The 16,909-nt window shown below is 44.2% G+C and overlaps 1 protein-coding gene and 1 long non-coding RNA gene across 3 annotated transcripts in view; one reads left to right on the forward strand and one right to left on the reverse strand.

The window, feature by feature from the left end:
* Nucleotides 1-5,924, forward strand: part of arih2 (ariadne homolog 2 (Drosophila)) — a 75,224-nt gene extending 69,300 nt beyond the window's left edge. For both annotated transcript variants that reach the window (XM_067998428.1, XM_067998427.1), the window contains one exon: nt 517-5,924. In XM_067998428.1, the coding sequence (XP_067854529.1) occupies nt 517-594 (78 nt within the window). In that variant the 3' untranslated portion in view covers nt 595-5,924. The remainder of the gene's footprint in view (nt 1-516) is intronic.
* Nucleotides 5,925-8,843: 2,919 nt separating this feature from the next.
* LOC137334021 (uncharacterized) lies at nt 8,844-14,951 on the reverse strand. The gene is made up of 3 exons (XR_010966043.1): nt 14,864-14,951; nt 13,452-13,562; nt 8,844-10,928 (listed from the first exon to the last, which is right to left on the reverse strand). It is a non-coding gene; the product is annotated as an uncharacterized lncRNA (long non-coding RNA).
* Nucleotides 14,952-16,909: the final 1,958 nt, after the last annotated feature.

The following is a 16,909-nucleotide window of genomic DNA, read 5'->3' on the forward strand; positions in this document are numbered from 1 at the left end:
AACTGGTCCCATTTTCCTGCCCATTCCCCATTCACTTTGTTGGTAGCACACTCACCTCAGCATCAGAAAGCTGTGGGTTCAATCCCCAGTCCAGGACTTGAGCACCTAGTCTGGGGTGACACTTCACTGCCTGATCAGGTAGATGTAAAAGGACCCCATGACACAATTCAAAGAAGAGTGTGGGACAGTTAGCCCAGTATCCTGGCCAACAATCATACCTCAACCAGGGTCACCAAAATAGATCAACTTGGTCACTTTGTTGTTTGTGGGACCTGGCTGTGTGCAAAGTGGCTTCTGCCTTTGCCTATAGAATTAACTACATCTTAAAAGTAATCCTTTGGCCCTGATGATGTGAATGGTGCCATTTAATCTTAAACTCTTTGTTCTTTCTTGCACTTTACACAACAGAATCCCGGAAAAAGAGCCCAGCGTACGTTTTATTTCAGTCTTGAGTTGTGTGTTTGTTGGATGAGTTTGGGCATATTTTGACCATCTTCCTTCTGCTTTGTATTTCAGGATCTAGAGAATCAAATGCATATAGCAGAGCAGAGGCGTAGAACACTGCTTAAGGATTTTCATGACACATCAGACTAAAGGAGCCCTGTAGATGTGATGGCACGTTCAAAAAGGCATTGGCTGAGGAAGATGATGAAATATTGTTTTTAGTTCCTTGTTTCTTTTTTCATCTGTCGTTCCTTGGTTTTCCTTTATTATTTTTTTTTTGCCGGAATAGTCAGCAATGCTCGTGGATACTTCCATTCATGAGCTATAATAGTGTTAGACCTTTTATCAGAAAAAAAAGAATATGCATTAACATTGGAAAAAGAGGATTCTTTAAACCTTTTGCAAAGTCTGGGCTTCTACAAGTACTTTCATGGAGACTGGAAGGATTGCAGAAGCGTCAGCTTCCCACAGACTTTTACATTAATGTATGTTTTCACTAGAACAAAAAATATCTGGGACATTCGTTGCACAGCCTAATTATAGTGCATACTGGCACCAAAGCCCTCTGCTTAGGCAACTGCTGGGAAATGCAGACTGCTTAAAAAGAAGTCATTTGGGAAGGATTTGGTTTTCTGGTATCTTGCTTTTAACATGCGTTAGTTGCCTGCTTTGGCTGGGAGCAATTTTTTTTTCGGTCTGATTTGACAGTGGAAGGAGTTGGGGGGGGGGACGGGGGCGGTGGTCAGTGAATGATTCGCACGTTGGTGAAGGAGGTGATCTGTCTACGTGGAGGTGCTACGTTCTGTAGGGTGCTTCCTAATGCCTTCTGGAGAACACAGTGGTTTAAAAAACAAAACCCACATTTCTGGTCTGGGGCAGGAGGGGAAAGCAATAGTTGAACAAGTATATGCTGTTACTACCTCTCTACTATGAATAGAATAGCAGCTGGCTTATATACTGCATTGCAAGGCAGTGAGGTTCGTGAACGTTTGAAAGGTTCATGGAGTACCTGACCCCCGCCCCACCCTCAGCAGTTTGTTCCAACCTCGTTATCTGATCTGCATCAATAATTTTTTTTAATAGTTCATACTTTTTAAAAAGAAAAAAAAGTAACGATTTGAGTTTTTGTCCCCTCCCCCCCCCCCCCCCCCCCCCACTCCTCCTTGTGATGGTTTAGTGATGTACTTGCTATTGGTGAGACAGGGTCCTGGTTATGCACGTGGGTAACCAGGATATATAATAAATATGTTTTTATAAATTTCATATTTGTCACACTACCTCGAGTGCACTCAGCACTCTGATCCACAATGGTAAGGACAGTCAGAATTTATTTTTATTTTTTGGGGGAGTGGGGTGGGTGGGGTGGTACTTGATGGTATGAATCTGTTTTCTTCCCAGGCATTGACCATCTGCAGCCAAGAGGTTGTGTAACTTCTGTAATATTTTCAACTACTTGTGCTTTTTGCAGCAATAGAACCACTGTACCTTTCATTACTGATATAAAAGTTATTTAATTCCACTTGCTTGCCATTGTCTGAAACCGTGCCAAACTCCCTTTCCTCACCCCCCCTCAAGTGGCACGTTCTTGTACGTGACGACACGCTCCGCATTTGCGCTGAGGTCGGGCTGAATTTGCTCTCGCCGTTGCCTTTTGACTTGGTTCCTCGTCTGGCTCACTGGGATATACCCCCCCCGAGAGTTCAGCTAGCACCCATTAACAGCAGCAACTGGTGGCTGCAAGATTCCAACCTCCTGCCGAGCTGGCACGTATCACCACGACCACCGAGGCTGGCACCGATGCCACTGTGGATCAGTTGCTACAAGGTGTGTGGCAACAGTGATGACCCCACCCCTCGATTTTGTTTTTCTTCCTCTGACAAGGTAGAGATTGGAAGCTCAGCAGCCCATGGGATCAGACCTGTGACTTTCCTCTCCCATTTTCCCCAATTGCAAGGAACCCCAATGTTCCATTAAAAATAAGTCTTTTCTATTCTACGGAATAACTAGTTCGTAGATTTCAACAATAATTTAATCTTGAGCTTGTTAACGTGCCTGCTCAAAGTTTGCAGTGTTATTGAAACCACTTGATTGAATGATTACCTTGTAGCTGCTGCCCTCCTTATCCCTGATGTTATACATGTGACACAGCTCACATTGAATAAACCTAGTAGCCATGTAGATTAAATCTTAACCCTTTTGCTTCCTGTTTCCATTTTGATTTCAGGTTATGCACTGGAGTAGGGAAAGTATTTCAATAAAAACTTGCTATATATATGGAAGGGAAGATTGTGACTGAAAGTTTATAGACTTTTGAATGCTGGCTACTCTACAGGAACTAACAGTAATTATACTTGACCTCCACGATCCTGCCTTTCAAAATCAAGCATTTGGACTTAGCGATCCGTTGGCTACTAAATGTTTTTGTTTTATGTACTGCCCATTAACTGGAACGTAACCCTATATTTTAAAAATCAAATTGTCCATGTGCTTTCTCCAAGCTAAAGTTGTTACTAATATTCGAGGAGCCATCAAATAAACATTAACCTTTCAGTGTCTCATACTCCTACCGATTCACAATAATGGCCCAGGCTGTAATGCTCACCTGTAGATGAGTGTTGGCCCAGCATGTAATGAAGTAGTGACTACTTTGTATTTTACCATCTATTTGCTCACCTAATCTGTCTTTGTTCTATATCCTCCCCGACTAAAGCATTACCCCCTATTTTGAAAATATTTGTAGACAACCTTGAGTACTGTTTTGCTGATCCTCCGAGAGGTGTGCTTGAGAGTTGAGGACACCCTTACTTCATTGTCCAGTTGCCGCCTTCCACGCCCCTCCTTTGGAATAACGTGAATTCTGGGGGTGAATTTCCGCAGGGTTGGGGGGGGAGGGTTTCTCGAAAGGGCGTAAACCGTGTTCCCCCCCCCCCCCGGGTGGCTTTTCCACCAAGATCATGGCAGATGACCTGGTCTTTAAGTGGAATAGCAGAGTGTTGCAGTAATTGTACCTGAAACCATCCTGGAACTGTTTCTGGCCTCAATGGTCAAGAATGAACTTTAGTGCGTGACGTGCAGCTTGGACAGCTATATTGCCCTCTCAAGTGATGATTTAGTACTGTTTGCAGCAAGCAGCAGTTATTTATCATAGTTGCTCAACATGCACAATGCTCAGCCTTGCTCATCGGAGCTGTTGAATTTTGTGTGTGTTGGAGCATAGACGACCTCTGGTGGCATTTTGGACAAAGACAGATTAGTGCGTTTCTAATAATCCAGTACTATAGTCGTGCAGAAGGGAAATATAATGCGGATCAGTGTTGGAGCTGCTTCAGGGGCTTATTCCAGGGCCAGCAAATCGCATGGTAACGTCTGGCTGTTTGGCCCTAAAGACCAAGATTTGACCTACTTTGCAATTCCCAGTCTTTTGTGATCGCAGTTGATGACCTACCATCTAGTATCCTAATCATAAAATTATACAGCACAGAAGGAGACCCTTCGGCCCTTCGTGCCTGTGCTGGCTCTTTGAAAGAGCTATCCAATTAATCCCACTCCCCCCGCTCTTTTCCCATAGCCCTGCAAATCTTTCCTTTTCAAGTATATATCCAATTTCCCCTTTTGAAATCCAAGCCTAACCTTGCCTTCTTGCAAGGCCATCCATCAGGAGGAAGGCTAACTCAAAAATTGAAAAGCGATAGGCACAGAGGGCTGATAAAACCTCAGTGCCCCTTTAGGTTCTGTCGTACATCACTATGTTTTGCGTTAGGTATGTGTAATGCATCCTGCCTGTGTGAGTGGACTGTTCGTTACCAGCAGGTAGATGGGTATGCTGAAGATTTCAAGGGAATATCTTCTTGGAAAAAAATATCTAAATTTTTTTAAAAATGAACTAAGCTTTTGGAATCCAGATTCTGACTCCTGTTTCCTTAAAGTATCAAACACCATTAACCGCCTAATGTATTCAAACCTGCCATTCACAATTCTTTCCAAGCTTGTTGGCCATTGCTGTCTCCTCCACTTTTATATTGGCCTTGTTTTAGTTTGGATTCCAGCACCTACACTGTTAAATCTGTCTCCCTTGAGAAATGGGGTCTACCATTCTCCTGCTGGAATAAGTGGGCTGGATTCAGCAGTGTCAATGCTTGAAGCATGCTCGTGGGCACTGGTCTCCTGGAATCCGAAGTAAACCAGGCCAATATAAAAGCAGCTTTTGATGGCGAGATGTTTCCTTTAAGAATTCGAGTTGACGGTGTTTTCACCAAGCCTATTTAGCACATTGACACCAATACACTATTGTGGGCGGGGGGAGGAAGGGGGGATGGGAAATAGCACATAAGCTAAGCTTAGGTCATCACAAGTTTCTCCTCTTGCACAACCACACACCACTGTGTTAGAGCACATACGACCTCTGGTAGCATTTTCGACAAAGACAGATTAGTGAGTTGCTAATAATCCAGTAATGTAGTCGTGCCAGAAGGGAATCATAATGCTGATTAGTTGCTTCAAGGACTTATTCCAGGGCCAGCAAACTGCATGGAAATGTTTTCCACCCTTGTATTATGCTGCTCAAAATATAGTCTGCAGTGGCACCCCGAGCTTAGAGAGACAAACTCTATAACTGCGCTGTTGGTTGTTTTTCCACAGTTCAAGTGGACATTGTATGAAAATTTCACACATCCCCCTCCATTTACGTTTTGCTGACCTTCGAGTGGTGATACAGCTAGATTAGCTTGTGAAGCATGCCTCTTTTTTGTTTAATCTCCTCCAGTGTCTGAGTGATAACAAATCACAATTTAGCCATGAAATACCTCCTCATTCCTGTAGATAACATCACATCAATTTCCCTAGTAAATCTTGCAGTTATAATAAATCTTGCAGTTATAATGTACTGGCACCTGTTCCTAAGTGCGCTTGAAATGCGCTGACTACATAAATCCCATGACCTTGACAGTTGTATCCCCTAACCCCAGAGGTGCTTCCCATTTCCCTATACGCTGTAACAGCACTATTTACAAGGGAAAAGTGGTGTGCTGTTATCCGTAGGAGGTGGAGAAATTTCATGGCTGCATCGAGTGATTTGTCGCCATTTAGATGCGTTGGGAACCAGCATTTTTACTGACGCTGAGACTTAAAGCAAAACTGCGGTGAGTGGGCAACAAATTTCCCTGCAGGTGCTAAGTGCAAAAATGTGCAGGATGTCATATCAGCCACTTGGTCTATTCCTGGCACTGTGACACTCAGCAAAATTGTTGAGGGTTGATTTTTGGCGAATTAAGTTAAAATATCCAAAAATATTGAAGTTGATTCATTGACCGTAATATGGTTGCAATTGTGACTTAGGGTTTCCTTCCTCCTTTTCAAGTCCCAACACACAACTCATTAACTGAGAGGATATATGGACGATTGACTCCCAGGGCTTCTGTCGTAGACCTAAGCTTATTCAACAACAACAACTTGCATTTATGTAGTAAAATGTCCCAAGGCACTTCACAGGAGCGTTATTAGACAAAATTTGACACTAAGTCACATGAGATAATAGGACAGGTGACCAAAAGCTTGATCAAAGAGGTAGCTATTAAGGAGCGTCTTAAAGGAGGAGAGAGGCGGAGAGGTTTAGGGAGGGAATTCCAGAACTTAGGGCCTAAGCAGCTGAAGGCATGGCTGCCAATGGTGGAGCGATTAAAATCAGGGATGCGCAAGAGGCAGAATTGGAGGAGCGCAGAGATCTCTGAGGGTTGTAGGGCTGGAGGAGGTTTAAAAGGTGTTTTTGCAGTTTCTACCGTGCAAGCCAAAAACTGGTGATCAAAAATCTGCCACAGACCTAACTGCTCACAAATATCAAAGGTGATGCAGCACAGTTTGAGTTAATACTTGTTTCTCCATTAAATATGTCTGGTGGTAGTAAAGGTTTATTTTAACAAAGAAAGCAACTCATTTTAACACCAAGCATAGTTACCTTTTAAGTGAGTGCCAAAAAATTTGACCTCAATATGTTTACCTCTGTCTCGATATGAAACCTCCATGGCTTCGCCCCTCCCTATCTCTGTAACCTTCTCCAGCCCTACAACCCTCCGAGATCTCTGTGCTCCTCCAATTTTGGCCTCTTGCACATCCCCAATTTTAATCGCTCCACCATTGACGGCCGTGCTTTCAGCTGCTTGGGCCCTAAGCTCTGGAATTTCCTCTCAAACTCTCCGCCTCTCCTCCTCTTTCTCCTTTAAGACGCTCCTTAAAACCTACCTCTTTGACCAAGCTTTTGGTCATCTGTCCTAAAATCTCCTTATGTGGCTCGGTGTTAAGTTGTGTTTGATAATCGCTCCTGTGAAGTGTCTTGGGACGTTTTACTATAAAGGTGCTATATAAATGCAAGTTATTGTTGATATATCTGCATCTTACAGCTTTTGGAAATATGATTTTAACTTTTATTTTATACAGGCAAAAAAACTTGGTGACATATTTGCCTTTACGTTTCTGCTAACAGGTTGTTTGGTAATTTTCCAATTTTTTAAACTCCTTTTTATGAAAGTAGAGCAACTTTGAGAAAGCAATGTTATTTTGGGTGGGAGGACAGGAAGAGTTGAGAGCGATCGCTAGTTCTTTGAGCATCTCTTGAGTGCCAACACACTGATCATCAACTGAAAGGATATAGACATGATTTAGTCAGTGTGCCCCACAGGCTAGCACTGGTTGAAATATGGGCATTTGTGTTTCCCCCCCCCCCCCCCCCTGGTGTGTGCCTGTATCTTCCTCCCCCACAAACACACACAAAAATTGAGATTTTAGTTTAAATTGCCACAATTTGTGACTGACTACAAATGTTGCATTTCTGCTACTTTATTTCTTCGAGGCGGGGGGGAGAAGAGAAGGTGCAAAAAGACATTTTAATGTTCAAGAACTTTGCTTTCTTAAACACAAAATTATTACTTTGAAGTCCAGTGTGAGAGACTGTTATTGAAAGTGTGAGGAATCAAAAATATCTCGTTTTGATTCTGATTTTCATACCCAGAGTGTCCGCTTACTTCAGCCTAAGCTCCCACATTTGTTGTTAACCTGTACAGATCTGTACAGCTGCATAACTCAGCTATGGCTTTCTGTTCATGGGTCTATATATATTTTTTTTTAGTAGCAGTACTTGCTGGTAGGCATTATCGATGTGTTGTACCACGAAATCCTTTCTCTCCTCCACCCCCCGCCCCCCCCTTTTTACAGTGATTACATTTAAAATAAAGCTTTTCTACTCTTATCGATGTTCATGGGGGCCATTAATAGCCCGTTAGCCTGATGTTTCCAGGTTTTTATTTTAAGAAGTTCAGTTGCGATATTAATACACTTTCAATTTGAACATGTATAATTTTTTTCCTGTTGATTTTTTTTTTCCCCTCCTTGGGGACACGATCAGTGTTGTGCAAAAGATTTCAGATTTTGCTCTCCCACATTGAACAATAATTGAGCCCAAGAATTTTGTCTACTTTGTTCTTGTAGATTTGATTTTTTTTCTTCTCCAGAATGGTATTTATTTATTTTTGGGAGGGAGGGGGGGTTGTATTATAAGCACTTTGCTGTAGCTGTTGAGGAGAAAGCCCTTTTGAATTATGGAAACCAGTGTTTTGAGAGGAAAAAAAGTTGCGAAGAAACAAGAGTTTAGTCATTGACTGAGCTGCGGTCCAGGAGTGAAGGCCAGGTTAACAGCATTTTGAGAGTCCTTCGTGTTAAAATTCGTTACACGACAGTATTTTCAAGGATAAATACTTGAAGGGGAGAAAATTGCAGGGCTATTGGGCAAAGAGCAGGGGGAAGTGGGACTAATTGAACAGCTCCTTCGAAAGAGCCGGCACAGGCACGAGGGGCTGAGTGGCCGTCTCCTGTGCTGTAAGATTCTATTGTGTACAACTTTTTGTCCATTTCAGTTATAAGGCATACTTCCAATCCCTAATGATGTGTTCCTCTGGCCCCTGCCCCCAATCTATTGCATCTCCTTTTGGTTGGGAGCATTGGGTGGTTCAGGCCAGGGAAGACCATCTTGTTGACTGATGCTCTCTGATGACCCAACAAGGTGGGTGGGGTGGGGTGGAGAAGGCTTGCAGATTTGGGGGATGAGACAATATCTGCCTGTTAATTTAATTAAAAACTCTCCTCCATTTGGCTCTCTCGGGTATTTGAAACAGTCCTGGTTCACAAACGTATTTGAAGTAATGTGTGTTTTTCTTCCAAATGAATACCGTGTAAAATTAATTAAGAGGTATGGTGGGGGCTCTGCTCTTCATTGTGCTGTGCATTGGGCTGATTGGGTTATTTGTCAAAGATATTGGTTTTAAAAACCATGCATTTGTTCCTGAATTTATTTTCAATATATTAAATTCACATCAGAACATTAAATATACACTCAGTTTAGATCAAAAGCTCCAAATGTTTTATTTTAGGAAATAATGTTGATTATTAAACAGTCCAATGTAATCCTCAAAATGTTTTCTTTAACATAGATGTGTTTTATGATTATATACAAGTACAGATTCTCATGAGATCGAACACAAGGTGGGGAAGGGGCAAAAAACAACTCATCCCTTATTGGCAATTAACTTCCCGATACTGTGTTTAGCAGAATGAGGAAGACTGATGTGAAAATCAACTCCTGATCAAATAAGGCATACACACATACAACTGTATCCACCCATGCACACGCACACGCACACACACACACACTATGGAACTGACTGCCTCCATCACAGTTCTTGTACTGCGGAGAGTTATGCATGAACGCCATTCTACAGTGGTCTTTGTATAGAGAAGTAGATATTTATGGACAAGTCACAGATGTACTAAGTGAGCATTTTACTCTTTTTATGTGGCTAGCTGGAGAGAACAGCCAGGTTTTGGCCACCTGTGTGTTTTACCAAGGCTCAGTTGCTTATCGTTTTGTTCCCCCTCCAGCTTGACTTGATTTACGAGGCTTTTGCCGAACTGTTCTTGCACACACTGAAGTTTATTTAAGCTGGATTATTTGAAATAAATAATTTAAAGAATTTCTAAATACTAGCGTGCTTCAATTTCGTGTTTACTTTTAGAGGAGCGGGCTTGTTTTGCATAATAGTTTTAAAAAAAAATAAAACGTCAGTGTTTTCTAACTTAATTGAGCGGAATGACATAGATGCATTTAAGGGGAAACAAGATAAAGTACAGGAGGGAGAAAGGATTCGAAGGATATGCTGATAGGGTTAGATGAAGTAGGGTGGGAGGAGACTCGTTTGGAGCACAAACACTGGCATGGACCAGTTGGGCCGAATGGCCTGGTTCTTTGCTGAATATTCTGTGCAATGTGATTCTGTGTAACTGGGGATTTTGTAGAAATTACAGTTCTGGTTTGTTCCCCTCTGTCTTTCATATTTTACTTTTTTCTGGTTAGCCCTTCCTCCCTACACGCTACTGAGGGGGAACGGAGTGGATAGACGTCCTCCTACTTCTGTGTTCCTATTTAACAAAAAAAAAAATTCTTCTAATCAATTTCCTCCTCTCCAGGAGCTGGGGTGCAGTTCCCTTGTCACTGGTGCCTCCCCTGTGATTTGCCTAAGGTGTGAACCAAGACGGTGACTGCTGGCAGACTGTGCCACCACATGCCCAGCGCCTGACAGCCATACCTCCTGCAGGGGGCGGTAGATGGCAACCAAGCAGGAACTTTCCCCAGTTTTTCTCTCCATCCATCCAACTGCACAATCCGGGACTCGAACCCCCTGGGATAATCCTGCTCGATGTGGCCCAGCTGGATAAACTCAATGAACAATCGGGAGAGTTTTATGGGTTTTTTTTTTTGGTTGAGGTGCAGGGCAGGCCTGGTTTGACCCATTCTCTGATATTTGTTTCCACTTAGAGGAGAGCCAGTAACTGCTCTGGCTATTCCCCTGCTCTGTTGTTTCTGTGCTATTTCATCAGCTGAAGGCATTGGAGAGAGAAATTCATTCAACCAGAGGGGGAGATGAGCAGAATTCTTTTTACGCAGCGGGTTGTTATGATCCAGTAGTAACTTTCAAAAGGGAATTGGATAAATATTTGAAAAGGAAAATTTGCAGGGCTATGGGGAACGAGCAGGGGAGTGGGACTAATTGGATAGCTCTTTCAAAGAGAAGGCCCAATGTCCTGAATGGCCGCCTTCTGTGCTGTATCATTACATGAAATCAAAAACAAACAAAAAAGCACAATTCTGGAAATGCGCAGCGGGCTGGCCAGCATGTGAAACCTGCTGCCTCTGGGCTTGTCCTTCAGACCGGTTAATATTTTGGGCGTAATTCTCTTGTTGAAGGGTTAGCCCATCAAACTTCAGTCTCGTTCGGATGCTGACAACTTGTGCATGTCCTGATTTTCCTTGACTTCCAGCATTTGTGGGTTTCAGTAACTCACCGAGTCAAAGGACAGATTCTGGTTAAATGAGTCTCTTACCATTTTCACGTCTGGCAGGACCGATGCTCTCTGATCATTCCTTGGGGTTTATCAGTGTCCTTCTGCATTTTAAAAAAGGCATCGTTAAAATGCTTCCATCTAGAAGTGTAAGAATTTGCAGTATATCGTTACAGCTACAACAAAACCAAGAAATCAAAAGCAAACTTCCACCAGTGAGAACTTGTCATTTGTATGTGGAAATGTAAAGGTACAAAGAACTCTTGCTGTGACTGTTTATTTACTGCCTTTGATATAATAAAATGTTCCAAGACCTTCACTAAGGTCAAAACCAGACACCGAGCAGTGATGGAAGAAAAACTGGGCGACATGATTTGGTGTCAGCGTGGCTCAGTGTTGTCTCCGTGGCAGAAGGTTGTGGGTTTGAGTGCCACCCCAGAGACTTGAGTACATTATCCAGGCAGGCACTTCAGTACAGTTACTGAGGGAGCAGGATCCCTGTTGGTTAAAATGTTAACACGGCCCATATAAAGGAGTGGGCCCAGCTCCGAGGATGGCACGGAGAGTTCGGGATTTGTGCCAACGTTTTCATAGACCCACCACTAGTCTACGTTTAAAAGAGGAGAAAACCTATCGCATCCACCCTCGCGAGGACCATGCTGGCCCTAGTCCATGATAAACGGGTTCTTGTTAATCTGTCAGATTTGACACCGGTGCGAGGTGACCTTTCACCCACCTGGCAAACAAAATATACCATAAGCACAATAGAATTCCCTGTTCAGGAGTAAACTCTGGTCATTCCCAACCACTTCAAACAAGCTGCTTATTTTCATTCTTTATTACCTGCCTCATGGGAGGGCAAAATTCTGCCCCAACCATCTCCACAGCCTGGGAACAGGAGTAGGCCATTCAGCCCCTCGGGCCTGTTGGATCATGGCTGAAATGTACCTCGACTCTATTTACCCACCTTAGCTCCACATATCTTGATACCCTTACCCAAAAAATATCTAGCTATCTCAGTCTTGAAAGTCCCCAGCATCCACAACTTTTTGGGGTGAAGAGCGTTCCAGATTTCCACTACCCTTTGTGTGAGAAAACAAAACAGTGGCGGTTGCCAGCACACCAGGCTAGATTTTTCCAGCATGAGTGCAGTTTACATCAGAATGGTCCGAATCTATTGTTAATTCTATCAAGAATGAAAAGTGTGATGTTTGCACACCCCCATTCTGTGTTCATAATTATGTTTAGCTTCAGGTGCGGATTTGGATGTGCGGAGGGAGCGCTCTAGTGGTGAGAGTGGGAAGTTGCAAGCAGGTGTCGTTTAAAAGGGTGCAGGAAATTAAAGGGAATGTGTCAGAATTGGGAGGCAAAATCCATACGCCTTTAGGAAAGGCTGAGAAAGCATCTCAAGGCATCAGCAGCCTTTGCCAAGGCTCTAGGAATGGAGAAGCAAAAAACGAAAGGAAAAGAAACCCGAGGTGCAGCCACGAGTCCGCAGGCAAGTGACTGAGCAGCCCAGCGCTGGACCTCCTGTTCGCCTGCTGCAGTGGAAATGGTGCTGCTTGATGCAGTTGCGAGGGTGGGGTTACCTCTGTGACATTCCACGCCACCATCCCATCATTGCAGCACGCCTGCAAGGAATTAGAGCCAAGATACGACAACTTGCATTTATATAGCGCATTTAACGTAGTAAAACGTTCCAGGGCGCTTCACAGGAGCAATTATCAAACATAATTTGACACTGAGCCACGTAAGGAGATATTAGGACAGGTGACCAAAAGCTTGGTCAAAGGGGTAGCTATTAAGGAGCGTCTTAAAGGAGGAGAGGTTTAAGGAGGGAAGTCCAGAGCTTAGCGCCTAGGCAGCTGAAGGCAGTCAATGGTGGAGCGATGAAAATCGGGGGTGCGCAAGAGGCCAGAATTGGAGGAGCTCAGAGATCTCGGAGGATTGGAGGAGGTTATAGAGATAGGGAGGGACGATGCCGTGGAGGGATTTGAAAACAAGGATGGGAATGTTAAAATCGAGGTGTTGCCAGACTGGGTGCCAATGTAGGTCAGTTAGCACCTCACCTTATGGGGAATCCCAGATGCAAATCAGATTTCAGGGCGTTCCTAGAGCCTGAAAGACCCAGAATTAAAGACTTGGTGCGAGTCAGGAGAGTTTTGGATGAGCTCAAGTTTACGGAGGGTGCAAGGTGGGAGGTCAGCCAGGAGAGCACTGGAATTGCTGAGTCTCGATCCAGGTCACAGCTGGCCATTACTGTCGCTGACTATACTCGTCCCATGCTGCAGGTGTGCCCAGCTCTGCATCTGGCTTTTTGACCCAGGAACCCATGGTTATTGTGGGGTATGTGTGCCTAGCCATGCAAATATGGTTGGTACTTTGACAGGTGCAACCAATCATGGTGAACCGACTGTTGGTCACCTTGGCATGCTTTCTTTCATGCAGCACCACTGAAAGCGTATGCCGGCGGCGGGGGTGTTTCCGGGGAAGCATTGAGGTCAGTCAGGCGTTCGCACACCTGACTGCCATCAGGCCAGGTGACCCATTTTCCTTTGAGAATAGGAGCATCTGCCAAGCAGAGGTACATTCCAACCCTGCCAATGTGGGTGTGCAGGCTGACCTACCTGCCATTCTTGCCTTGGTTCTTCAAAGACCTTTGATGGTGGCTTCCCGCGGGGGAACCTAGCAACCCTGGATGCCCATTTCACACACACAGGTGACTATAAACAGACGTCCTGCTGATCCAAATGTTGGGAAAAGGGGGAAAAAAAAAATTGTCTTTATATAGTGCCGTTCACAACCGCGGAACGTCACAAAGTGCTTTACAGCCAATTAAGTATTTTTGAAGTGCAATCACTGTTGTAATGTAGGAAATACGACAGCCAATTTGTGCACAGCAAGATCCCACAAACAGCAGTGTGTTAATGACCAGGTAATCTGTTTTAGTGATGTTGGTTGATGGAAAAATATTGGCCAGGACACCGGGGAGAACTTTCCTGCTTTTCTTAGAAATAGCGGCCGTGGGATCTTTTACGTCCAACTGAGAGGGCAGACGGGGCCACGCTTTAACGTCTCATCTGAAAGACGGCACCTCCGACAGTGCAGCACTCCCTCAGTATTGCACGGGAGTGTCAGCCTGGATTGTGTGCTCTAGGCTCTGGAGTGGGACTTGAACCCACAACCGTCTGACTCAGGGGCGAGAGCGCGACCAAATTAATATCGAAATAAAGCTTCCGATGGGGGTGCTCCTCACTCAGGAGCCAGTGTGTGATGCAAAGTGGGTGGAGATTTGGGCATTACAGATGTTTCCAACAAGATCACCCGATTTGCACTTCCAAATCCGATCGGGAAATCTAGGCTATGTCAGTGATAAATGGTGACACTCCTGGTTATCAGCATGGTTGAGAATACCCTGGTTTATTCAGAAGGCAGTGATGGATGACCCTTGGTTTTGGTACGTTTTATGTTTGTCAGGTTCTGAAAGGACAACATCCAGTACTTAACCTGACTTTAATGAGAGCCTGTCGTTCAGTGGGGCTAATCAGGCTCTCCCTGGAAGGATGTGGTGCATTTTTAATGTGATTTGTGACCTCTTTACTACAAGCCGACTGTTAAGGGATTTTCAATTCTTCTTGTGAAAGTGCTAAGGCCAGTAGATATATTTCCATTTTAAAACACAAGTAGCGAGCACTATAGTTTTTAGGTATCAGCCTTGGCTCAGTGGGTATCACTCTCGCCTCTGAGTCAGAAGGTCATGGGTTCATAGTCCCACAAAAGAGCAGGTTTGAGGGGCTGAATGGCCTACTCCTGGTCCCAGTATTCCTATTTAAGGAAAAAACACCTGTTCTGTTTCCCTTGAATGCCGTGTTTAAGTTTCTGGTGTGGGACTATGAACCTACGACCATCTGACTCAGAGGCAACACTGAGCCCAGGCTGATACCTAAAAACTATAGTGCTCGCTACTTCAATGAGGTCATGGTTGATCTGTACCTCAATTACCCACCTTAGCTCCATATTCCTAGATTCGCTTACCTACCAGAAAACTATCCATCTCAGTCTTAAAGGCCCCAATTGATCCCCAGCATCCACAGCCTTCTGGGGGGAGAGAGTTCCAGGCTTCTAAGACCTTCTGTGCGAAAATAATAAGATATTCTTTAGATGTTTCTTTGAGGCTAAAGACCCTCCACGTAGCGCATTGCCGCTCATGGCTCATCTCTCTAACACCTGCCTCATTGCTCTGCTCGACACTGCCCCTAGAGTCCGGATGACTCGCGAGCTGAGACTCCTTCATACTGGTGCCAATTTGAAGCAAGAAATTCTTGAAGTGGTGAGTGGAGGGTGGGACCGGGGTGGTTATGAGGTTAGTACGACCTCCAGCTGGCACTACCAATGGCTCTGAGATAAGCTGCACAGAAAATGAGCAGGTTGTCAACGTGCGTAACCTTGCTGTGGGCAGACGAGTAGTCTATTAAGCCTGGGTGAATGACCAATGTGTAGATTCCCAACTAGGTTGTATGTGGTCGGAGAAGAGATGAGGTAAATCGGGAAATAAGAATCAATTTACATAAGACCAAACTTGGATATAAAAAGCCTGAAGACTTAAAGGATTAAATCAGCTGAGGGATTCTGTGGTTTTGAGTTCTGGGAAATGAATAGGAAATGGTACAATGAATCCAGATTTTAATACTATGAGGAGGTGTAACGGAACAGTGATTATGTTACTGGGCTAGTAACCCAGGGATTCGGGCTAACGTTCCAGAGAACGTATGTTGGAATCCCAACATGGCAAATTTGAGAGATTGAATACAGTTTTTAAAAAAAAAGTCTGGAAATAAAAAGCTGGGATCAAGTGACCATGAAGCTGTCGGATTGTCTGATTTACTAATGTCCTTTAGGGAAGGAAACCTGCTGTTCTTACCTGGTCCGGCCTATACGTGACTCCAGTCCAACACTGACTCTGAAAGGGCACACCTAGCGGTTCATGAAGAAGGCCCACCACCACCTTCTCAAGGACAACTAGGGATGGGCAATGATGCCAGACGCCCCATCCTGAGAATGAATCTGAAAAATGCATTGGAGTAGTTTTTAAGGGGAATCTAGATAAACACATGAGGGAGAAAGGAATAGAAGGATATGCTGATAGGGTTAGAGGAGGAGGGGTGGGAGGAGGCTCGTGTGAAACCGGCATGGACCTGTTGGGCTGAATGGCCTATTTCTGTGCTGTAAAATTCTATATAAGTAGGGAGGCAGAAAGAAAGAAATGTTCAAAGGAGCAACGACCATAGTGGTTTTGAGTAATAGTTGGAGGCAGACTAGTGTTAAAATCTCTCCTCACCTCTGTATCCATTATTTCCTTACTGAGACGCTCTGGAGATTGCAGTAATCCAACTAAAGCATTGTGGGTTGGATTTAAATCTCGCAGTAAGCTAGAAATGGCCTGATTGGTTTAACTTTCTCCAGTTCTGCCCATCTCTACCTTGCCCAATGAGTAAACATAATACTTTTTGACTGCCGCTCATCGAGGGCTTCAGCAACCAATGGTTTTCGGGTCAGGTTAGATATTTTTCCACTTTACGAGACTATACACCCATGGCAATTTAATTCCCCATCCCACTCCTACACTGACCTCCCTGTCCTCAGCCCCCTAAACTGTTCCAATGAAGCTCGAGGAACAGCACCTCATCTTTCGATTAGGCACTTCACAACCTTCCGGACTCAACATTGATTTCAATAACTTCAGATCATAACCATCGCTCCCATTTTCTCAGACAGCTGGTGCTGTTAATGCTTCTGCTGTTGCCATTCACACCTCATCAGGAGCTATCTTCATTGTCCCATTACCAGCTCCCTTTTTGCCTTGCAGCATCATCCCTTGTGTCATTTAATCGCTCCTGTCCTCCACCCCATCAGGCCTTTCACTTTGGTCTTCCATTCCCCCGCCTCCAATCCTACTTTTTATCCCGGCTCTGTACTTGTTTATAAACTGTTAAATCTCTAAACTCCTTCCAGTTCTGACGAAAGGTCTTCGACCTGAAACGTTAACTCTGTTTCTTTCTCCGTAGACGCTGCTGAGTCTTTCCCA

This window comes from Heptranchias perlo, chromosome 17 (genome assembly GCF_035084215.1).
Source record: "Heptranchias perlo isolate sHepPer1 chromosome 17, sHepPer1.hap1, whole genome shotgun sequence".
NCBI classification, from domain to species: Eukaryota; Metazoa; Chordata; class Chondrichthyes; order Hexanchiformes; family Hexanchidae; genus Heptranchias; species Heptranchias perlo.